The 25,036-nt window shown below is 41.3% G+C and overlaps 1 protein-coding gene across 1 annotated transcript in view; it reads right to left on the bottom strand.

The window, feature by feature from the left end:
- Positions 1-4,282: 4,282 nt before the first annotated feature.
- LOC122927708 (microtubule-associated tumor suppressor 1 homolog) overlaps positions 4,283-25,036 on the bottom strand; it is a 104,573-nt gene continuing 83,819 nt past the window's right edge. The window contains exons 11-16 of the mRNA XM_044279814.1: positions 21,191-21,255; positions 11,826-11,902; positions 11,657-11,739; positions 9,602-9,700; positions 6,954-7,076; positions 4,283-5,012 (exon numbers count right to left, since the gene is read on the bottom strand). Of these exons, the coding sequence (XP_044135749.1) occupies positions 4,983-5,012; positions 6,954-7,076; positions 9,602-9,700; positions 11,657-11,739; positions 11,826-11,902; positions 21,191-21,255 (477 nt within the window). The 3' untranslated portion in view covers positions 4,283-4,982. The remainder of the gene's footprint in view (positions 5,013-6,953; positions 7,077-9,601; positions 9,701-11,656; positions 11,740-11,825; positions 11,903-21,190; positions 21,256-25,036) is intronic.

Genomic DNA, 25,036 nt, shown 5'->3' with positions numbered 1-25,036 from the left:
AAAAAGGTATTACATGAAGAACCCTATGATTCAGACCAATATAGAGTCCAAATATGAACACACAAACCTGAAACTAAAATCAAAGAAATTTCCCAGGCAAGAAGTCAGCCATGAAATCGCGGCATTTAGAAAAAATATGGAATCAGAGATCAGGAGATTAAACAATAAACCGACATATAACAATTTAACAAGACCTGAGATAAATGCCATTAAGGAATTACAAGCTATCAATAATATTATAATTAGACCAGCTGATAAGGGGGGGGCAATTGTTGTTTTAGATACATCAGCATATCATTCAGAATGTCAGAAACAACTATTAGATATTACCACATACAGGAAATTAAAGTCTGATCCAACATGTACTTTTTATAATGACTTGGTAAAATATTGTAATAAAGGCCATGTTAATGGTATATTATTAGAACAAGAACATAAATTCATCATCAATACCCCAAAACGGATACCAATTTTTTATTATTTACCAAAAATTCACAAAGATCCAATAACACCACCAGGTAGACCTATAATATCAGGAATAGGTTCCATAACATCTAACCTTTCACAATATTTAGACAAATTACTTCAACCTGCAGTTAAAAAGATTCCTTCATATATAAAAGACACAACGGATATCATTCAAATACTTGAACAATTGGAATTTCGAGAACATTGGCATCTGGGCACTATGGACGTGAATTCCTTATACACCATCATAGACCATGAACAAGGTCTAGAAGCCCTTAAACACCAATTAGGAATCACCAAGACATTACAAACAGATCAGATAGAGTATATAATGGAAGGAGTCAAACACATTTTAACGCACAATTATTTTTATTATGAATCAGATTTTTTTATTCAAGAGAGGGGTACAGCCATGGGCACCAGATTTGCCCCCAGCTACGCTAATTTATTTATGGCGCATTGGGAACATGAGGTCATCACACCTCAGCTGGGGACAAGTCTGGTGCTCTGGCGTCGATATATCGACGATATCATTTTTATTTGGCAGGATACTGAGGAACACTTAAATGAATTTTTAACTCAAATCAATCAGAATAATAGGAATTTAAAATTCACTACAAAAATAAGCAATACGGAGATCGAATTCCTCGATCTAAAGATCCAAATTAAAGATACTAAACTCTTATGTAGTACATATTACAAACCGGTGATGAAAAATGGACATATTTTATACACGAGTTGTCATCATCCCCGTTGGTTATTTAATATTCCAACAAGCCAATTTAGAAGACTAAAGAGGAACTGTACCTTAGATGAAGAATTTGAAAAAGAAGCGATAGAATTAAAAGAACAATTCCTAATTAAACAATATCCAATAGAGACTGTAAATTCGGCCCTAATAAAAGTTCGGAATATGGAAAGAAAAACCTTTTTCGACAACAAAAAGAAACAAGAAAAATTAGATGATAAAATACGGATAATTCTTCCCTTCCATGGACAATACAAGAAAATTAATGCCTTAATACGTAAACATTGGCACCATCTACAAAAAGACAAAATTATAGGTCCTTCCCTCCCAAATTATCCTCTAATTTCCTATACTAAAGCACCTAATTTAGGCCTGATGATCGCCCCTACTATAAAAAACCCCCAAAAAAGCACCAATTCAAACTGGCTTAATCTAAAGGGCTTTTATAGATGCGGAAGTTGCAACAACTGCAAATTAACACATTTCCCTAAAAAAAACCTACAGGTCCAGTCTAGACAGAACTCTTTTAGTCATACAATCAAAGACAGTCTGTCCTGCAACTCCATGGACGTCATTTACATCTTGGAATGTCCGTGTCACAGACAATACGTGGGCCGTACGAAAAGACTATTTAAGAAAAGAGTAGCCGAACATATTGGTAATATAAAAAAGGGTTATGAGAACCATACAGTGTCTCAACACTTTAAAACACATCATAACCAAGATCCTTCTGGCTTTATTTATATAGCTCTAGAAAAAATCCAGAAACAGTGGAGGGGGGGTAATCATGTATCAAATATGTCGAGGGCCGAATCCCGAAATTTTTTTGAGTTTGAGACCATCATCCCTGCCGGTTTGAATGCAGAGCTAGAACTGTTCGGATTTTTATAGGGGGGGTGTGCCCCTCGGGGAAGGACGGTCGAGATCAGGCTGTTTACCAGCATCTCGACAGTCTCTCCCCGTTGGGCCCTCCTCCCCACCTACATATTACTATTAGTATATACCTACATAACTACAGTTCGAAGACAGAATAAATTGAGAAAAATTCTGATATATAAAAATCCTGAGACATTAAAATTGATAAAAATCCAGAGATAATGAATTGAGATAATTTTGAGACACTCAAGTAAAGTATTCTGAGACACCCCATTGAATGAACATTCCCTCTGCCGAGTATTACTATTCTTATCATGAACTATTTTTATCATGAATTATTATCTATTATTGATCTCTATTTTTAATCACATTTTATTGCCGATTTCGGTGCTGACAATTTTATACCGTTTCTTATCTTTTTTATCTTTATATTTACCATTTTTACTATTTTTATAATTCTACATTTGTTGCAACATTATCATTCTGTCCTTGAATAACCAGAAACCTATTTTAAGCCCATATACTATATATATATATATATATATGAAAGATACTGATTGGATCCAGCCCACATTTTACCAGCTACCAATATACCTCAATGATCCCTCCCCTATAAATAGGAGGGATACCTAGAATACTGTCCACCACTGATGAAGGTGCAAGAGTGCACCGAAACGCGTTTGGTAAGACAGTATATGGGCTTCTAATATCTGAAGTTATTCAAGAATACTCTGTAAAGAAAATTCCCAGCCGGTAATTTATATAAGGACTGCCTATAACGAACACCGGCCAGTTGTTCACCATTTGCATACGGAGCCGACCGGAGCAACAAAGCCGATCTTCCGGTCATGTGAGATATCACCCCTTGAATCACGCGGGACACAGGAAGCGGAAGCGAGGACCCAGGACGCCGCAGTGGAGAGAGACGCCGAGGGAGCATCACCACGTGCGCACCAACGCCATCCAGGACCGGACCATCGCCTGTACATCAGGACATTGCATATACAGAATCTCCCCTGAGACTTGCTACTGACGGGGTAAGACTGTTCCTTAGTACATACGGCCGCAAATACCCACTCCGAAACTGAGTAACAGCACTGATAATACCAACAATTTCAATGTGCACATGATTTTATTCTTTTAGTTGAAGGATTACCTCTGTACAGACTGATCACCTGTACAAGCAGGTTAACACACAGTCCAAAAGACTATTTTATAGGAAGCAAATTAAAGGTACCTGTTATTTACATGCTTCAAGTTTGCTGAATCGACGGATCCAGCACTATTTATATATATTCTATATATATTTTATCTAATATATTTATCTAATAAACCGTTAATATTATAGTTGTATCGACAACTATCTATATACCCAGTCATCTGAGTGCCCTCCTTTATTTTATTCTTTCCTATTTCATCTTTGTGTGTGAGGTACAGCCGGTGTAATGTTATACTTCCCTACTTCGTGAGATTTCCCTACCCTCGTCACTTCCAGTCGCATGACGCAGGCGCAGAACGATGGGTTAGGGAAATTTCACAGCAGAGTGCGCATGCACTGGGAGCCTCGTCGGCGGTTAGGGCAGGGAAAAATTATGGGCCAGTGTGCGGTGATCGGCTAGATGTTCTCAGCTGGACACCGGTCGACACGGTCTAGGAGGGGTGTGGGGATGTTGGGGTAGGAGGTCCTGAAGGGGTGTTTGGGTGGGAGGTCCGAGAGGTATGTGGGGGTGGGAGATCCGGGAGGGGGGGGCCATAAATTTTTTTTGCTATGGGGCCCAGTCATTTCTAGCTAAGGTTTTCATTTCTAGCTGAAGGTTTTACCATAGCTCTCACAGTCCCCTGATTGGAACATCATAAAAAATCTGTGGATATACCTCAAAAGAGCAGTGCATGCAAGGCAGCCCTGGAAGACTTTTGCAAGAAAGAATGGGTGAAAATCCCTCAAACAAGAACTGAAAGAAACTGTAGCTGGCCACAAAAAGCATTTACAACCTGTGATACTTGCCACAGGGAGCACTGCAAGGTAGTAACCATGCAGGGTGCCCAAAGTTTTGGTTCTGGCCCTTTTGCTTTTTTATTTTGAAAATGTAAAAGATGTTTTTGCTTAAAATGCTAAGGAAATGTGTCATCTTTAACGTTATGCCTTTTGGAGATCATTTCAACTTCAACTGTTTACAGTAACTTTGACTAAGGCTGCCCAAACATTTGCCTTTATATTTATAGAGGAGCAGAGGTTGTTGATGTAATGTGCAAACGCCCTCTTTGTTACCCGAGAATGCAGTAGTAGAAAATGCTTAATTTTGTATGCCAGAATGTTGTTATTAGATGTGTGTCGCTTGCTGTATATCTGCAGTGTAAGTACAGGTTTCTGGTGCTGGATTTACTGTATGTATTAAACTTGGTTCTCTGTTTATTTAATGAGCTTGCTTCTGGAAGAGAACTTATGTTCGCCCGTGTGCTGGGATTACATTAATACATATTTAGAATATAGTAAGGGTGTCCGCACACATAGTGTACACCAGCCGGGTGCAGCTCAGAAATCATAGGTAATCTGCATGCAGTTATGGAGGGCAGGCCATACCCTTTAAAAGCCCACATGTGATGTCCATTACCACTACCACTTTAATATAACACAATTAGGGTACGACCACACGGGACAGTCATGTCGCTTGCAACATTCAAAACTGTGCAGTCATTAATGCAAACTGACTAAATGATGTAGTGTTCATTAAGAGTCTTTACAGCCACAGGGTACTCCAGTGCAGCGCATCCACATTGCAACCCGCGACACGACCGGCCTGTGTGTTCGCAACTATTGAATAACTTGTTTATTAAACCTTTCATTTGTTTCCATTTCTTTCATGATGTTTTTTCATTAAAAGGGGAGGATTCAAGCTTCTTGAAGGAGTTTCAAAGAATCCTGAAATTGGAAACACTATTATAGTATACTTGACACATGCAAGAAAACAAAAACTGAAAGTGGTCAGAAAAATGTCAGACACGTATAGGCAAGTATACTTATGGAAAAGTAGAAAAATCTAAATAGAAGTGCATTCATAATTCACAATATATACTGCTATAGGTAGGAACCCACAAACCAGTGAGTAATGGAATAACAAAGTATCAAATTATATCTATGTACAGCAATGAGACTTGAACAGTAATAATACAATAATAAATTCAGTCCTAGACCATTAGTTCATAGCATCAATATGGAATATCGTTTAGGCCAAATTAGTCTCACTGGTGCAATATATACTCAGTCAATAAGAGGTTAAAAAGAAATAAGTAGGGGGGTGTGTAGGGCATAATTCATGTATGTAATATCGCTTACTGCCCCCGTTCACTTTGCCGGCCTGATATGCTAATGGTACAGGGAAGAGGAGACTGCCCTGTTTCTCAATGGGGTGTCTCCTTTTCCCTGGCTGTAGGAAGGTCCAATCGCAGCGGAGAGTGTCACAGCCAGAGAGAAGGTGAGTATTTTTTTCTCCCTGTCTGTGACGCTGTCCGCTGTGATTGGACAATCCTACAGCCAGGGAAAAGGAGACGCCCATTGAGAAACAGGGTAGTCTCCTACTCTTTTAACCGATGATATTTATTTCCATATCAGGTGGGAAAAGTAAAAGGGGATACAGCAGGATAACAGAGCGCCGTAAGTGATCTTACATCCCTGCACTATGCCCTACACACATCCTACTTATTTCATAATGTCTGGACCCATGAATGGTCCTTTAAAGGCTTTTCCAGGGTTTTAATAATGATGACCTATACTCGGATCACCAATATATGATCAGTTGCGCTCCGGTGAGTGCCGCTACCTCCCTGCAGCTTATAAGCACAGCATCATCCATTGCATAGAGAATGTGCTTGGTATTGCAGCTCATCACCATTCACTTGAATGGGATTGATCTGCAGCTAGGCCAATGTGAGCGATGACCATGGCATGACAGGCCTAGGTAGAGGCAGTTGCCTTTTCAAACAGCTGATCGGCGGTGGTGCCTCTAGTCGAATTTTCACCAATCAGATATTGATGAGCTATCCTGAGGATAGGCCATCAATATAAACACTGGGAAACTACATTAAAGAGGACCTTTCACTACTTTAAGAACTAAAAACTAACTATATCAGCGGGCAGAGCGGCGCCCAGGGGTCCCCCTGAACTTACTAGTATGTCTGGGCGCCGCTCCGTTCGCCCTGTACTGACTCACAGTATTATTTCACTACCACAGCAGTCTCCCTATGCGTGTTACTACGAGGCACAGTGTTCTACACCACTATAAAGGCTTTCTGCAGCCAGGAAACAGACGTTTTTAACTCGATTGACTGCAAATAAATTTTGATCAAACCGAAAAATTCGCTCATCTCTAATTATTACCACATCGCCACCTACGTTTTCTCTCAGACTAGACTTGATATATATACATATGGTAGCAGTACAGCTACTAAGATGCAAAAAGTGCAATCATTTGCATATAGTTTGCTAGAGTATTGTGCTTTCTAATGAGTATTAGCTGCCAGCTGAGAAGACTCCTTAAGAAAGTTGAGAACTACTCACACAAGGCTCCACACCCAGAGACCAACAGGGGATGCCAGCCTGTCAGGATTTCTGACAAATGTACGATCTTGGAGAGAGAAAAGATTCCCCTCTGCCTCATTGACTTTACCCAAATTGTATGTGGGAAAAAGGGGAACAGGCATTAATATACAATATAGATCTTCCTATACAGCTCTTTGTCTCCTGTTTCCCTTCAGTGGGAGTGTGGGGAGTAGGAGAGTTTTTATATGGGGCCCTCTTCTGCTCCATGCACACCACTGCTCATATAAGTCTTTATGTGGCATTCTAACCTGTATGCTGTCTTACCTTAATTGCCTGTACTCTGCTTATCCACTGCATTGCCTTCTTGTCATCGGGATCTTGAGAATGACTGAAAAGTCCATTGTAGGCTTTCCTGAGATGCTTCAGCTCAATTATGACAGCTGTAATCTATTGTAATAATGAACAGCTTTCAGAATCTGTAAATGGGCAATGGATCCAGCATTATGGGATGCAATGGCTGCTGGAGTAGATAGGACTGCAGGGAAACACCAGAGAATCCATGCTGGAACTATTGTTCTTACTTAATTTATTACATTTCCTGCTGGCCTGTTTAGACTCTAGGATAACCTCTTTAACAGATATGTTCGTGTAGTTGCTTACCTCATCTTCCCCATGTTTTTTTTTTCCAGTTTAGATTATCCTGACCTGTTTCTACCATGTAAATAAATCACTTTGGTTTGTTTCCATCCTGTATGTAGCACTTCCTGTTGTTGTATCCAACCAAAACCATGATGCACTTCTTTCTCTACCACAGCTCCAGCACCACCCCAACACCCAGCTAGTTTATAGCTCCTCCCACCCAGCTATTTATATAGACACTGCCCTATCACTGCCCCATCACCCAGCTAGTTTATAGCTCCTCCCACCCAGCTAGTTACATAGACACTCCTCTATCACTGCCCCTAACAACACCCAGCTAGTTTATAGCTCCTCCCACCCAGCTAGTTACATAGATGCTTCCCTATCTCTGCAGGAAATAAGATAAGAAATAACTGCATGGACACGGTCATGTGACCGGAGTCCAGAACAGACATAGGAGCAATAAAGGTAAAAGAAATACATTACAAAATTACAACTTCCTTCATAAATTATTATTTTTAAAGATGTTAAAGCAAACCGGAAACCCCTTTAGTATTGCAATGTATTTACAAAGTTACACAATTTTGTATGTATATTAATTTAATATTTAACCCCTCTGAAGGGAGTTAAGGACTAGTGCCCTGTATGAATAACGCTGTGATCAAGCGAGCACAGAAGCTGTGCTTGCTCGATCAGTGGCAAGAGACCCTGCTGTATTCACCTGCATTGCTGAAAACTCCTATGCTGGCAGATTAACCCTTAGCCCCAGGCTGGGTCTTATAGGCAACTGTCAGAGTAAACGTGTGGAAAAGGGATCAGACCATCAAAAGTTGAAGTCCCTCAGTGGGACAAAAAAAAAATTAAGAAAAAAGTGTTTTATAAAAATAAAAAAAATTAAGTTTCAAGTAAAAAAATAACTTTTCTCCTCATCAAGCCATTTACACAAAATAAAAAATGAGGGGGGGGGGACAGGTGTTGCTGTAACGACTGGCTCTATAAAAATATGACAAGATCTACGCTGTAAAAAAAAAAAATAGGGCAAAGAAGAAGAGTGCCAAAACAACCCTTTTTTGCTCACCTCTCCTCACAAAAAGCATAATAATCAAAAAGGGGGTCTATTTATTATTACACCCCAGAGCCTCTACAGGTGTCAGCCAGCACGAGATGCATAAATCACCACACTGGGCCTCAGGTGCACATGGTGCTCCTTTATGCCTGACCCTCCCATACCTTCAGGAAAAGAATAGGACCACATGTAAGGTGTTTCTAAAACCAGGAAGCACAGCATAATATTAAGAGGGCTGACTTTTCATATTGGCACATGCTAGGCACAGCATATTGGGCACTGAAATGGCAGATCTCTGGAAAAATTGAAATTTTTCACTTTGCACCATCTGTTGTGCATTACTTTTTACAAAACACCAGTCGGGTCACTACACCCCTTATAAACTCCTGTGAGGGGTGTGATTTCTAAAATGGGGTCACTTCTTGGGGCTTTCTTTTTTTAAATGTAAAGAGGACCTGTCACCACAAAATGCAATGCAATATGAAGGCAGCATGTTATAGAACAGGAGCAGCTGAGCAGATTGATATATAGTTTTGTGCTAAAAGATTCAGTTAAACTTGTAATATATACATTTACACATTTGTTTTTTCTATTTCATATGAAGAGGTATTGGTACAGATTATATCTGCTCAGCTCCTCCTGCTCTATAATATGGTGCACTGCATGTTGCGGTGACAGGACCTATTTAAACTCAGAGCTTCTGCAGTTGACGGCCAGTGCTGTATAAATCACCAAACTAATACACATTAGGTTGAATACACATGGTGCTCCTTCTCTTCTGACCCCTGTAGTGTGCCCATACAGAACTTCATCACCACATAGGAGGTGTTGCCATATTCAGAACAGAATGCGTAACAAATTATGGGGAGCTTTTTCTCCTGTTACCCCTTGTGAAAATGAAAAATCTGGGGCTAATGCAACATTTTACTTTAAAAATAAAACCTTTTTATTTTTACAGTCAAGTGTTTCTAAATTCTATAAAACACCTGTGGGGTCTTTGTGCTCACGACACCCTTTGAAAAATTCCTTCAATCTCAGGATCTCTTAGTGCAACTAAGTGCAACATGGCGCCTAAAAATCATGTCAGCATGGACACTTTCTCAGACCCTTTGCATGTTTTACAAATAAGAGTCCAACAGCAATCTTGTCAATGCATAATAGAAGTCTAAATGATAACTGTATAATTTATATTTCCAAAAGATTAGGATTCATGCTGTAATACTTTAATGCTGTAGTATTTTTAATATTACGATTTTTTTTATTGTACCTGATTCATTCTTTTATGATTGTTTTCTCTCAGGTCCATGCGTTGATTTAGAAGCTTTTCCACTTGTTCTCTGCTACTTTCATTATTTATTTTCCAGTCCTAAGGTAAAAATTAATAAAAGAAAATTAAGACTATTTGACAGTATATAATGAGGGAGATTTATACTCAAACACTTTCTGCCAGTTTTTCCCTATTGTAGTTAGGGTTTTCACTTTACAGCCCAGACAGTATTTGTGGCAAGAGACCGGTAAAAATCAGTATTTGATTTTTACCGCCTCATTAAAGTGCTAGTAATTCCTTGCAGCACTGCTTAGGTGTCCTTGCTCTGTCTAAGGCTCCATTCACACGTCCGTTGTTTCTTTCCTGATCTGTTCCGTTTTTTGCGGAACAGATCTGGACCAGATCTGGACCCATTCATTTTCAATGGGTCCTGAAAAAAAACAATGTCAGATTTTTTTTCAGGACCCATTGAAAATGAATGGGTACAGATCTGGTCCAGATCTGTTCCGCAAAAAGCGGAACAGATCAGGAAAGAAACAACGGACGTGTGAATGGACCCTTAGGAGTCCCTTCTCTGCTTTCTGAGTGTCCGATGTTTTTACTCTGAGCCCAAATATGGCTGTGTCAGTGTGTTAACAATGAAGGGGGTGACCCCTAGCACTGAGAGCAATATTTAGCTTTTATGGTGTCCCTACTTTTAAAGGGAACCTGACACCAGTGACCTCTACTGTTTGCATAGACACATAGCTGTAGTTGTCCTGATTAAAACGCTGTTTTTCTTTAGTTGATCTGAGGCTCTGTTCACAAGTTATGATTCCAGTTCCTCTCCTCTGCTCCATTCTGTCTCTCCCTGTAGTGCAGCCCACAACAAGCTTGGCAGCTGACGGCCTGATTCCACAGAGAAAAGTCTAAAAACACTGATTGGCTTATACCACTGTCTTAATGCCCTAGGCTGGCAGGTTAGTATGCTTTCTGCATGTGTCTGACTCTGCCACTCTCTCTCTCTCCCCACTATCAATGAGCACACAGACAGTGTGACAGGGCTTCATAACTAAGCAGCACTGCACTGCGGACAAAAGGCCTGACGCTTCCCACTTTTGTATCCCAGATGCCTGTGAACTATTACAGATAATGGCGGGACTCTGCTCCTATAGTTTTCATTTTTATCTATAAGCTATGGACACTGACACAGTCAAAAGTTGTGCTGCTTGTCCGGTGGGGTGGCTGCAGGGTCCCTGTCACATGTACCATTTGCCCTGTGGTTGAAGTGACACTTGTCTAATCATTTTTTCTCTCATTTTGTTCAGCCAACTGCTTGAGGGAAGCAGGGCCCCCTGATTTCTAGGGCCCCACATATTTGCATGGCGGTAAAGACTGCCACTGGTTGCTATCCAAAATTCTTCCATTATTAGGAAAGAGTCACTCTTGGCATAACATTGTACTTGTCTGCTTAACCACCAACATTACTGAATGGGAATTGTGAAGAAGGCACAAATGTAGCTCAATGGTGGTTACCTGGACATTTTGCAGGGGCCTTAAATGCAGACCTTGCCTCCATCAAAGGGTGGCATGTCACGCTGAGCCAAGACTGGGTCCGTGGATAGACACAGACATTGATAGCCACATATTATTTACCACAGTACCCCAGAAAAGATGAAATAATTAAGAAGCTGCATTGTTTATGGTAGGGAAGGTCCTCTCCTAGGGATGAAAGCTATACCCGATGAATTAGCCATTCCCTATGGGCCACTCATCAGGAGAATGAGCACCATGCACCTCTAGGACCATCACTTGATATCAATAATCTAGCTTATATTTATTATAGTTTATAGGGAACAGTCTCCTTTTTAAATTACATTTCTAGTCACTTAAAAAGTTTAACATGAAAATAATGGAATTCAACTGGCAGAGTCATATGGCAACTTCACAGAAGATGAGAAGTTTCTCTGACATTAGATTACTACTGCAACATTGAATTATTTTGTTATATAAGCCCAAGCATGGAAACTTTTGTATTATTTGTGTGTTCTTTGTCTTTGCGTCTGTATGTTTTACCTGGAAGTCCTTTATCGACCTTAGAAGAAATGTTAAAATCTGTTCTTTTTCATTGTCTAATCTCACATTACTCATCTTAAGACCTTAAAAGGACAAAAGGACAAATGAGGTGACACAAATGCAGTCAAAATTTGACATAATGTTCAGTGGGTATAATGCATAAACTTACATTCTAATTGACTGAGTAAATCTGCCAGATGTTGATAGCAGGCAAAGATAATGTCTGTATTCAGTTCTGATCTTGTGCTGGAGAGAAAACAGAATGTCTTAACATCCAAAAATGAAATAAACAGTTCTGACTCCAGCATGTATTTTTTAATTAACATATGCACAATACTACAAAAACTGTGAATTGACAATTACACTTGTAAGTAGAATTGGACTGTACTGTTATGTAAACTGCAGTATATACACAGTCGAGTCACCTTATCATGACTACTTCCTAATTTTGACTTTGGCAGCGCGTAGCTTATGAAGGAAGTCTCGTGCCATGAGCTTGCTTGGTGGGTATATAAGGTGTGCAATAGGTCATCTGCACACAACCCTTGTTGCTCTCAGGGATAAAAGGGTTGATTTATCAGAGTTGCAAAAAGGAATGATTATTGGCTTTTGGGCCAAGGTGGCAGTATTTCTGAAATGAGCAGTTTGTGAACGGTTTATGTGCTGCTGTGGTGAAAGTGTATTGTGAATGGACAAATAGCACCATTGTGAATAAGCAACATGGAAACTGCGGAGAAGCACCTGCCCTTGATGTGTGAGGTGAACATTGGCTACAAAGGTACTTGAGGGAACTCTACTGTGTAGGGGGCTCTACTGTATAGGGGACATCGAAGCAGAAGGATGGTCCCTGGACCTCTGCTAACAAAGTTGCATTGGCAGAAAAGGCTTCCATTTTCGCAGCAGAATTGGACTTCCACTGAATTACAAAGTGCTGTCTTCTCCAATAAGTCACTCTTTCTGCTTCATTGAATGGATAGACATTGACGTGTCAGGCGAGAGGCGAGAAACATCATAGAACAAACTCCTTGCAACCATTGCTGGAAGAACACAAGCTGGCAGTGGCGGCGTTATGGTCTGGGGAATTTTTTTGTATCATTGTGTGGGCCCACTAATCCATGTGGAAGGCATTCTCAACCAATTATGGTATGAATCCATCCTTGCAGATCTCGTACACCTATACATGCTGATTGTCTTCCCTGGGGCGGATAGGATCTTCCAGTAAGACAATGTGACATGACACATGGCTAGAAATGTCTGACATTGGTTGGAAGAGCAAAACCAAGACTTCCAAGTACTACCTTGGCCCTCTAATTCCCTAGACTTGAACCGAGATTGAGCATCTGTGAGACCACCTCAATCATCATGTTCATCTATGGATCCTACTCCACAAACCCTTCAGCAGCTGTGGGATGCACTGCAACCAGCTTGGCTCAAGATACCTGTAACAATTAATCAGGACCTTATTGAGTTACTTCCAGCCCATCTAGCTACTGTCTTTGCTGCACACGGCGGTTACTCTGGATATCAGGTGGTGGCCATAATAATGTGACTTGACTGTCTCAATGTTATAAGGCCATTGAGGCTATTATGCTACTCAGGACATGCACATGGATTCCCATTTTGGCTATATCACATTTACATATAATACACTATAAGGAAGATATACCACACTAAACACAATACATAGTGCCATACATTTTATAATGGATGTGCTTGGTATTGCAGCCCAGGCCCTCCCACAAGAATGGGAATTAGGTGTACTGTACATTGGCCATTTGACCAATAATTTTTGCGCCACTGGCCTGGGAAGAGGCCACAGCACTCAACGGAGCATTGCATATTCTCCAAACAGCTGAGCCAAAGAGATGTCATGTATAATGTCCTATGTGAACTACAGTTTCCAATTTCCTATTGTCAATTAAAGTTGCTTTCTGCGTCAACCACACAGATCACTCCCATGGACCATAACATATTAGGCCAATTAGCTCTTTGCTATCCAGTTCATTTGCCTGAAGCATGGACCTACAGGATTACTTCTTGCATGCAACTTGACCATAGCCATTAAATGTTTCAGCAGTGCACACGTTCTGAAGCTCATTGGTAAGCTAAAGAGTCTTTGAAAGGGTATTCCCATCTTGACATTTAGGGCATATCTATAGAATATGCCCTTCACATCCATTTGGTACAGTTCGTAACTCTGAGACCTACACCTATATCAAGAATGAGGCCAGAATTTGGACCTGCACCTATGGCAAATAGTATGAATATGTCATAAATGTCGAGATGGATATACCCCTTTAACACCAAAATAATTTCAATCCAGTTCTCATGCTAACAATACTGTAGAAGGGTGCACTGTAAATGTTAAAAATTACATATTTTGTATGCAGACCAAGTTGGTTAACTTCATTTGGACATTGTTTTGAAGCCTTTCAAATTGATGGCCTCTTTTTAGGATAGACTATCAACATTAGATAGCTGGGGGTCCAACTCACTTGAATGGGACAAAGCTGAAATACCCTGCACCACCGCTAATAAAAGTAAGGCGTTTGGCGGTACAGTGCCTGCACCAATGTAAACAAGGAATACACTGCACTCCCCAGACCCTTCAAATAGCAGATTGCTATGTGTGCAAAGATTAGCCCCCACCAATCTAAAATGTGTGGGCTTTTGGAAGGATGGGCCTTCAATTTTAAAAGAATGTGTAATCCTGTTAACTTTTCTTTCCCGAGCTTAGTGCCTAGAGTACAATTCTACAAAACAATTCTAGTTGCATTTTCTTATACTCAGAGTAAACTTATTGGAGTCTAACATGATCAAAATTTCTAAAGATATTTATATTCCTAGTCAATGACTTATCATTTATCATGCATTCTCCTACAGTTCTTAAAATCTCTCATCATCAGAATTGTATTTTATCTCATGGGAAACATGATCATTTTCAACTATTTTTAGCAAACTGTAAAAAGCAATATAATATTCTGCCAATTGTTGTAAGCAGATTTCAAATCGAGACTTTGTTATAACTTTTCACTGCAGGCACCCCAGTATGTGATCACTATAAAGTTTACATGAGCCAGTGTTCTGTACCCGGTTTTCAAAATAGTCATCATTAATATTAACCCTTTACCGGGCTCATTTTAGATTTTGTATTCCCTCCCCCACACACACATTCCAATAGCCATAATTTTTTTAATCTTTTGTTCATATACCCATATGAGGGTTTATTTTTTGCAGGATAAGTTATATGTTTTAATGATACCATTAATTTACCTTGTATTGGAAAACAGGAAAAAAAAATCTTTGTGGGGTTAAATAAAATTCAAAAACACAATTCCGCCAAGGTTTTTGGGGTTTTGATATTACAGGGTTCACTGCGCACTAAAAATGACATGACATCCTTATTCTGCAGCTCAATACAAATACGGCACTTTACTACTTAAAAAACAAAACAAAACACTTTCAAAAGTTTGCATCGCCATTTTCTGACAGCCATATCTGTTTTATATTTCCTCCACAGAGCTGTATGAGGGCTTGTTTTTTTGCTGGATGAACTGTAGTATAATGGAGGGGCATACACTGTTACTCAATTTTTTTGGGGGGGGACATGGTGACCAAAAAATGGTGAATCATGTGCTTTTATTTTTTTCTATTACAGTGTACACTGCTCAGGAAAAATATTTTTAGACTTTAATAGTTAAAACATTTTCGGACACGGCAATACTTCTTATGTCTATTTTTTATTGTTTATATATATATTTATATGTAAAATTGGGAAAGGGGGTTATTTAAACTTTTAATATTTTTGTGTTTTTTTTAAATATATATCTTTGTTTCACAGTAACTATTCGCCCGCTTAGGTCGCTAGAACCTGGGATCTTTTTATCCCTTATCCCATTTGCCCTAATAGAGATTCTGTGACTGGGATCATGTACAGCTTAGCAGTGAGGTTAATATGACTGCCCTGGGAACCCCGCAATGTCACTGTAGGGGCTCTGATCAACAGGCAGAGAGGACCGCATCCTTCTGCCTTACCTCACAGAGGGGTTAAATGACGGGGTTCTGCGTCATCGCCGTTTTACTCTCTCAGGTTAAATCAATTCACTCCCTATTTCAGCTGCTCAACCTTCCCAGGGGTTCTTATTCCATATACCATCTCAGAGTTCATTCATTTGGGTCTCAAACTCAGTTTGAATTAGCTGCAGGACTGGAGTAAACTTCAGGTCTCACTTGTACACACTCCTGTCTGTGACTGCCCACTAACTAAATAGAGGAGAGATGTGGTAACTCTTGTCTCCAGTTTGTAGATCTATCCTAGGGACCAGTCACCTGGATCAGGGAAGATTCAGTCTCCTGCCTGGTAGAAGTATTTCAGAGCAGAATGAGACGCTGACACCTTAGAGGAAACTAAAACAGCAAGTGGAATTTGCATATGTTGTCTGTATACAATGTAAAATGGTTATTTGCCAGTCAATTTGCCTGAGTGATAATTATAACAGAATTCAGCCAGGGAAAGCAAAGTTGGGCTTCTTTGCCATCAGCATTTTTTATTCAGGTTTTGAGATCCAGCACAGGATGCTTCAGTTTTTATTTTATACATCCAGATGCATCTGTTTCATCTGGATCTGGTTGTATTAAATAGAAACTGAGTAGATGGAAAAAAAACTGATCCGGCACCATTGACTTACATTGATTTTCATCAAACCAGACACAAAACCGCAGCTTACAGCGGTTTTGTGTCCAGTCAAAAAACTGAACAAACTGGAACGAAATGCATCCTGATCTGGTTTGTTCTGTTTTGTCCCTATTGACAATGAATGGGGATAAAATGGAAGTGTTTTGCCCCAGTTTTGAGATCCTCTGCCGGATATTAAAACCAGAATGCCCAATGCACACGTGAAAGTAGCCTTACACAGTCATCATGAGCAGAAATTATGCGGCTCAGATAATTCTCCAGCACTTGGCTAATACATTTAGCATAGCACAGAGAGGCCTTTATAACCTGAATGTGATTTGACCTCTCCGATCAAAAACAATGTGCTGGGCAAACTATGCAGACAAAATGTGCTCGATTAGTAGGTTAGCAAGATGAACAGCAGTAGGAAGACAATACAAAGGAACAAAATGAGCCATTTTGGAGACACATGGTACAACTACGCAGATCATAGTACCACCGGAGGATGGAGGCATATCCATGATAAAGTCCACAGCAATATTGCAGAGAATCTGACACAGGGAAATGGAGAAAAAGACCTGAAGGTCTCTGATGGGAGGACTTATTTTGTGCACAAGTGGCACAGTAGGCAACATACTTACAGACATCATAGGAAAGCATAAGCCACCAATACAGTCAGTAAATGAAGTTCAATGACTTGTGGAATCCGGGGTCCCCAGTCATTTCAGACCCTAGTATCTGATTTTTGTTTGCCAGAGGAACAAGTAATTATTCCTGAGGGAATTTTCTTAAACAAGAAAGGAGCAACAGACATAATTCAGGTCAGATTATGATGTGTTAAGGCTCAGCAACCTGATCTGTTGGGTCAAAGTACTGCTAGAGGGCATCTGCCTTAAAGTTCTCTGCAGCACAAGACAATAATAGAACTGAAGTGACCAAAGAATAGTGACCACCTGCCTTCACAGAACGGAGCTACCTGGAGATATATAAATTCTTGTGGTCAGTATAGATAACCATTGGGTGACAGGCACCAACCTCCCCCTCCACAGAATAGGTTTACACCCCTCTAGACCTAATTTAATGGCGAGAAGTTTGCAGTCTCTGATAGAATAGCTCCTGTCAGCAGAAGAAAACACTTTGGAGAAGAAACACATGCTTGAGCCTTGCCACTGTAGTCCTTATGTGTTAGCACTGCTCCAGTTCCTACTGAAAACCCAACCATCCCCAAGAAAACAAACCCACTGATGTCAAGGCAATGCAAGATGGAGGCAGGTTTGGAATGCAGCTGCCACCTAAGCTTTCATCTCTTGCTAGTGAGGCTGCATTGGCCAGGTTATGGGATGGCCCCAACACCAAGCTGGTTCCACTGGACACCATTGAGGTGTCACAATGTTTTGCTGCTCTCTAGAAGAGATGGTAAGGAATGGTGCTCCCCAATGGGAAAAAAGTTCAGAGAATCGGGGTTTGCAGTAAACCGGAACTCAAGTGCAAAATAATGCAAGCCAGGCCCTGAGCTGACTTCTCCAGTCCTGGCAGAAGAAGGTTCCATGCTGAGGAAAGGACTGAGTTAGCTGTCCCTCTCTCATTCAGAAGACTGTTTCCCTGGCCAAAGGGCTGGTGGTCCAGGGTCTGTGGCTCAGTCATCAGGCTGGATTCCTGGTCAGAAGGCTGCTGACCCTGGGTCTTTGGCTCAGTATCCCCATCTCAGAGACTTATTTTTGGTCACTTGTGCAGTCTGGCAGAGTCTCTCCTACTAAGCACTGGAACTAGGGGCTCTGACTGTTTCACTTTTATACAGTTTGTACCTGAACTAGTACCCTCTAGTGGGAGCGATGGAGTGGAGAACCACCGCCTAATTGAAATATTGTTGCAATTCCAGATCCTTGTATTGAGCTGACTAACACTTTAGACAGAGCTTAACCAGACAGTCAAGAGTTCACTATGTCTGGTTTTTCCTGTATGGAAGTTCCAAAAATATGTAGCTGAACGAGCAAGAGTCCCATAGAAATGAATGAAGAGTGCACTGCACAAGCTTGGCCACCTCTCTATGCACTTCTATGGGAATTTGCTCTTGGTTATTTTTGGAAGTGCCATAGAAATGAGTGGAGAGCAATCACCGCACAAGCACGGCCACCACTCTATTCACTTCTATGGCACTACCGGAGACCGCCTAGCAGCTATTTTTGGCACCCACCTTATAAATGAATGACGGGCGACCGCCCCTATGCAGCTGCTCTCAGCTCACTATGGGGGTCCTGTTCTGGAGATAGGTACAGGTCACAGAGGTGAGAGCCACACTTTTCTGACATTAGTGGCATATCCTAGCAACATGTAACAAATGTCAATGTTTATATTTACAAATGCCTAATTAGGCAATAGAAACCTATCTTGGCCCGGGTTACTTTAATACTTCACTTTTATTGAACACATTGTTAAAAAGTGTCACTAGACATAGTGAACCACATTTGAAGTAACACAGACAAAACACAAAATAACTACTAGGGTGTTAAAAACACAGTAGTGGCCCACCACAAAAATGCTATATGTAATCAATAGGAAGTGATATACTGGATTGCTCACTCCAAAAAAGAGGGGAAGAACAGAACCAATTTCATATACCCACAGGGAGTGATATTAGATGCTGCCGGCAAAGTTTATTTGATAGTGGCAAATGTCAATAGTGGGAGACTGATGTCATCATACCACTTATATACTGATAGACTATTTGCCAATTTACTATTTGCCAGCATAAAACACTACCCTGAGAGGGTGTATGGACCTGCTAGTGCCAAGAAATTTGCCCGTAAGCCAGACACAGCCACTATTATTTATTGACAAAGTGGATAACCACGTGTCTGTATACTGTTACCAACACCAATTTCTGGCAGCAGTAGGCGACAAATCGCACAGATTATTAGCCCTTGGATGTATGGAGGGATTTTTTGACACCCACCCACCATACAGTAGGCATACTCAAGGGACACTAGCACGTAAATGATGGCATTGGCTGTGGTAAACGGAACATATACACTACTGGTAAGTGCCAAACTGTCCAAACCAGCACTATAAATGCTCACTGTCAATACAGAGAGGTTTCCACTGGACGGGCCAAGCCACTGCTTATTGCTGGCTAGATGCGTGCCAACATATCAAAATGCTATTGTCAGCGGAATTGCCTAATAGCACCTGAAGTGGCAAGTGACGCGAAGTGCTACCCTTTGTTGAGGAGGATTTATGATATCCACCCTCACTGCAACCAAAACACCATCACTGTGCAGTTTGTCCCTAAATACAAGCGATCGCTATACTGTTTAGACATTCAACTGGTGTGTGCAGGACTAGCAGGATTGCTGTTCTCCTAAGATGTGACTGATCGTGTAGTGAAACTAAGTCACTGGTGGTGATTAGCAGATGGGGGCCACTTGTCTGCTAATTAAAACCTAGAACTGCCCCCCAACATGTTTCACCAGTCTCGCTGGCTTCATCAGGGGTAACGGGCAGCAATGGCTAGTCCTGCACACACCAGTTGAATGTCTAAACAGTATAGCGATCGCTTGTATTTAGGGACAAACTGCACAGTGATGGTGTTTTGGTTGCAGTGAGGGTGGATATCATAAATCCTCCTCAACAAAGGGTAGCACTTTGCGTCACTTGCCACTTCAGGTGCTATTAGGCAATTCCGCTGACAATAGCATTTTGATATGTTGGCACGCATCTAGCCAGCAATAAGCAGTGGCTTGGCCCGTCCAGTGGAAACCTCTCTGTATTGACAGTGAGCATTTATAGTGCTGGTTTGGACAGTTTGGCACTTACCAGTAGTGTATATGTTCCGTTTACCACAGCCAATGCCATCATTTACGTGCTAGTGTCCCTTGAGTATGCCTACTGTATGGTGGGTGGGTGTCAAAAAATCCCTCCATACATCCAAGGGCTAATAATCTGTGCGATTTGTCGCCTACTGCTGCCAAAAATTGGTGTTGGTAACAGTATACAGACACGTGGTTATCCACTTTGTCAATAAATAATAGTGGCTGTGTCTGGCTTACGGGCAAATTTCTTGGCACTAGCAGGTCCATACACCCTCTCAGGGTAGTGTTTTATGCTGGCAAATAGTAAATTGGCAAATAGTCTATCAGTATATAAGTGGTATGATGACATCAGTCTCCCACTATTGACATTTGCCACTATCAAATAAACTTTGCCGGCAGCATCTAATATCACTCCCTGTGGGTATATGAAATTGGTTCTGTTCTTCCCCTCTTTTTTGGAGTGAGCAATTCAGTATATCACTTCCTATTGATTACTTATAGCATTTTTGTGGTGGGCCACTACTGTCTTTTTAACACCCTAGTAGTTATTTTGTGTTTTGTCTGTGTTACTTCAAATGTGGTTCACTATGTCTAGTGACACTTTTTAACAATGTGTTCAATAAAAGTGAAGTATTAAAGTAACCCGGGCCAAGATAGGTTTCTATTGCCTAATTAGGCATTTGTAAATATATGTTGAATTAACCTTGCCCAGGTTGGTCCTGTATTTATGGATTAAATGTCAATGTTGAGATAACCTCTCTAATAGTTTATATTCAAATGGAATGATTTAAAGAATTATCATTCACCTCAGGGTTACAGCCACACATTTAGGTTTCTTAATGTAGTTTTGGAAGTCAAAACCAGGAGTGAATTAAAAAAAGGAGTATTATCTGTGCTTTATACTTTCTCTCCTTTTATGATGCACTCCTGATTTTAGCTTCCAAAACTGCATCAAGAAACCTGAATGTGTGTTCATGACCTAGTAATGGTTTCCATGCTTAGACAATACAATCTGAACTCTAAACAAACGAATGTGATTTTGTGCCTTACCTTGCATATCTGTGAGTGTCATTCTCCAACGAATTCCCATCCTTCACATTTAATTCACTTTCTTCCTGAATGTTTAAAAGAAAATTTGTAGCACAAAATGCAGGTATTTTCACTGGACCGTCTTTAATGTATATGACAGATGATCATTACATGGACCAAGACAGTAATTGTGTCGCATGTATTCATTCAATTACAATAGTCATTACAAAATACAACTAAAGGACCTATAAAACAGACATAAATATTGACCCCTTAAAAGGGGTTGTGCAGAGGTTTTATATTGATGATTAATCCTCAGGCTAGGACATTATTATCTGATTGGTGGGGGTCCAACACCCAGTACACGGCTTTGTCTTCATTACACTAAGCATCATCTCTCTTGCGGCAGCTGCGTAGTGTAATTACAAGTATTCGCTCTACTCAAGTGAATGGAGCGAGTACTTGTAATTACATTCACATCCGAGACGCTGGGCAGTGTAACGACGAGGAAGCAGCGCTCACAAGGAGTGTCACTTCTTCCAATAGTTGACCGTGGGGATGCCAGGTGTCAGACCCCATTGATCCGATATAGATGAGCTATCCTGAGGATAGGTCATCAGTATAAAAAACCCTAGGCAACTGCTGCACAACCACCTTATTTTTGCCATTTTGAGAGGTCCCATAGAAACTGCAAGCGTGGCCGTTATTCCATTCACTTTTACGTGACTGCCAGGGGATGAAGAAGCGACTACGAAATGCGCGTAGGGGTAAGGATTACATTGGTCGGTACTATACTACAGTATTACTCTTTGATGAATTGTTCATTTATTGCACCACGCACTTTATTAGATATGGATATGGGAATTTTTCCTCTGACCCACACTTTCTAATAAGGAGGGTGCACTTTGCAGTTTGGAGTAAACTTTATGCCCTCTCTCCCATTGGTCTAGGTGGTGTAAAAGGAAATTGAACATGAATACCTTTTATCGAGGGTTTTTATAGATTGACATGTGGCACTTTATATGTGGTCCCATTTCTTTATTCCTGTATATGTATGCTGCAAGTACTGGATTTTATATATTTTTGTATATTTGAACAATAAAATATGTACTTTATATATTATATTGCTGTGTATTCTTGTTTTGGGGTGTTAGTTATTTGAATGTCTACGACCACCCAGCAATCCAGCAGCAGTGGCCGTGCTTGCACACTATAGAAAAAGACACCAGCCTATGTGAGTTCCCATGGTGCCGGCCATCAGAAAGGCCAGCACTTTGCCAGCCACTTGCTAAGAGACAAACCCTTTAGGTTAACACATGCTCTCTCACAAGAAGGGAGTAGTGAGTGTATGTAGTTCATTAGCAGCAGAGCAGCTTTGTGTGTTAGGGTACGACCACAAGGCGCGGTCGTGTCACAGTTGTGACCTGGCCATGCTGCATTCAAGTACCCAAAAGGGCCGACAGTTCTAATTAAGCTAATGTAGAAAGAACTGTTCAGTGGGTCTGTATTGTTAATGGATGTGCAATATTGAAGGTGCCATGTGGTCATTAACAATACACACCCACTGAGCAGTGCAGTTTTTATTACTTTGAATAGAGCCCACTGCAGCCCTTTTGCTTGCACGGTACTCGAACACAACACAGCCATGTCACAACCATGACACAACTGCGCTGTGTGGTCATACCCTTAAGCACTGTAGTCAGTGTGCAGGAAGCAACACCAGAGCTTCTGCAGAATGTTTGAAACCCTTGCGTTGGGACTACAGTGGACCAATTTAGACTCCTCCTGGGTAGATGATCAATGTTTCCATAGCATATGATGTAGAGTCAGTGTCAGACTGGGGTGCCTTGAGCCCAATGTACAGATACATGCAAACAGGCCTGCCTCTGTACCTAGACGTCATCTCAGCCACCCGATGCATCTACACTAATAAACGGGGTAGTGTTTTAAATAATCTGTCCAGTTATTTTTATGGATGAATAGACTGGTTGAGTTTCTGTAAGTTGCCTATTCGTACGTGGTGCAGTTGGTCTACTGTGCCATGTGCTACCTGTGCAAGTGGCGGAGGACTGGGAGCAAATGGGCCAGGGAATTCAGCTGTGGGCCAGTGCGAGCCTGTGTAGATTTAATGGGCGTCATAGACTAAGCTACTACAGGAAGCAGAGCAGATAGAAACCTGGATAAAACACTGCCGCCTTCAATTGGGCCTCACAGCCCCAAACAAGGTTCTGAGACATGGAAGGACCATTGCTGTAGACTGCTGATCCTTGTGTCCCACAGCAAGGAGATATGGAACTGTTGTGTGAATCTCAGTTTATATGAACTTTACCTCTGCATCTTACAAGTAAATATCAACCGTGAGTTAAAGGGATTGGCCAGCATCTATTTCTAGCTGCACTTGTGTTGGGTACAGCACATACATGCAGCTAGTAATAGTACTAAACCATTGGTACTGATGCTCACCTGCAGGTCAGTCTCCAGTGTGACCCTCCATCAGCTAAGCAGACCTGCATGTAAACATGAATTAGGCACATGAAACCATCGCACATCGGCACCGATGGTTTAGTGAAGTCTATTACTATCTGTATGTGCTGTTCCCAGCACATGTGAAGCTAGAAATACATAGTGGCCAACCACTTTAAGCTGTTAAGGGTACACCCACACAGTGCGGTTGTGTGGCGATGGTAACACAGCCGTGCTGCGTTTGAGTACCGCACTGCGAAAAGCTCACCGCTGGTTCTAATTAAACTAAAGAGACCGCACTGTTCAGTGGCTCTGTATTGTTAATGGCTGCGTGGCCCCTTTAAACCCCTAACCCTCCTTTGAGTGTGTCATTCCAATATCCATCAACTCTCTTGTGCCCCCTGACAGTAGTTATTCCCCTTTAGTGCCCCCTTTACAGTAGAAAGCCCCTGTAGTGCCCCCACACAGTAGAAAGCCCCATTAGTGACCCCACACAGTAGTTAAGCCCCCACAAAGTAGTTATTTATCCCTATTGCCCGACACATTGGTTATTTCCCCTTAGTACGCCCAAACACCAGTTATTCCCCCTTAGCACCCCACACAGTAGTTATTCCACTTTAGTGCCCCCAAACACCAGTTATTGCCCCTTAATGCCCCACACAGTAGTTATTCCACCTTAGTGCCCCCACACAGTAGTTATTCGACCTTAGTGCCCCCACACAGTAGTTATTCCACTTTAGTGCCCCCAAACACCAGTTATTCCCCATTAATATCGCACACAGTAGTTATTTCACTTTAGTGCCCCCAAACACCAGTTATTGCCCCTTAATGCCCCACACAGTAGTTATTCCACCTTAGTGCCCCCACACAGTAGTTATTCCACTTTAGTGCCCCCAAACACCAGTTATTCCCCCTTAATACCCCACACAGTAGTTATTCTACCTTAGTGCCGCCACACAGTAGTTATTCCACATTAGTGCCCCCACACAGTACTTATTCCACCTTAGTGCCCTCACACAATAGTTATTCCACCTTAGTGCCCTCACACAGTAGTTATTCTACCTTAGTGCCCTCACACAGTAGTTATTCCACCTTAGTGCCCTCACACAGTAGTTACTCCACCTTAGTGCCCTCACACAGTAGTTATTCCACCTTAGTGCCGCCACACAGTAGTTATTCCACATTAGTGCCCCCACACAGTAGTTATTCCACCTTAGTGCCCTCACACAGTAGTTATTCCACCTTAGTGCCCTCACACAGTAGTTATTCCACCTTAGTGCCGCCACACAGTAGTTATTCCACATTAGTGCCCCCACACAGTAGTTATTCCACCTTAGTGCCCCCACACAGTAGTTATTCCACTTTAGTGCCCCCAAACACCAGTTATTCCCCCTTAATGCCCCA

Source organism: Bufo gargarizans, chromosome 1 (genome assembly GCF_014858855.1).
Source record: "Bufo gargarizans isolate SCDJY-AF-19 chromosome 1, ASM1485885v1, whole genome shotgun sequence".
In the NCBI taxonomy this organism is placed as follows: Eukaryota; Metazoa; Chordata; class Amphibia; order Anura; family Bufonidae; genus Bufo; species Bufo gargarizans.
This window is presented reverse-complemented; position numbering and strand designations above follow the sequence as displayed.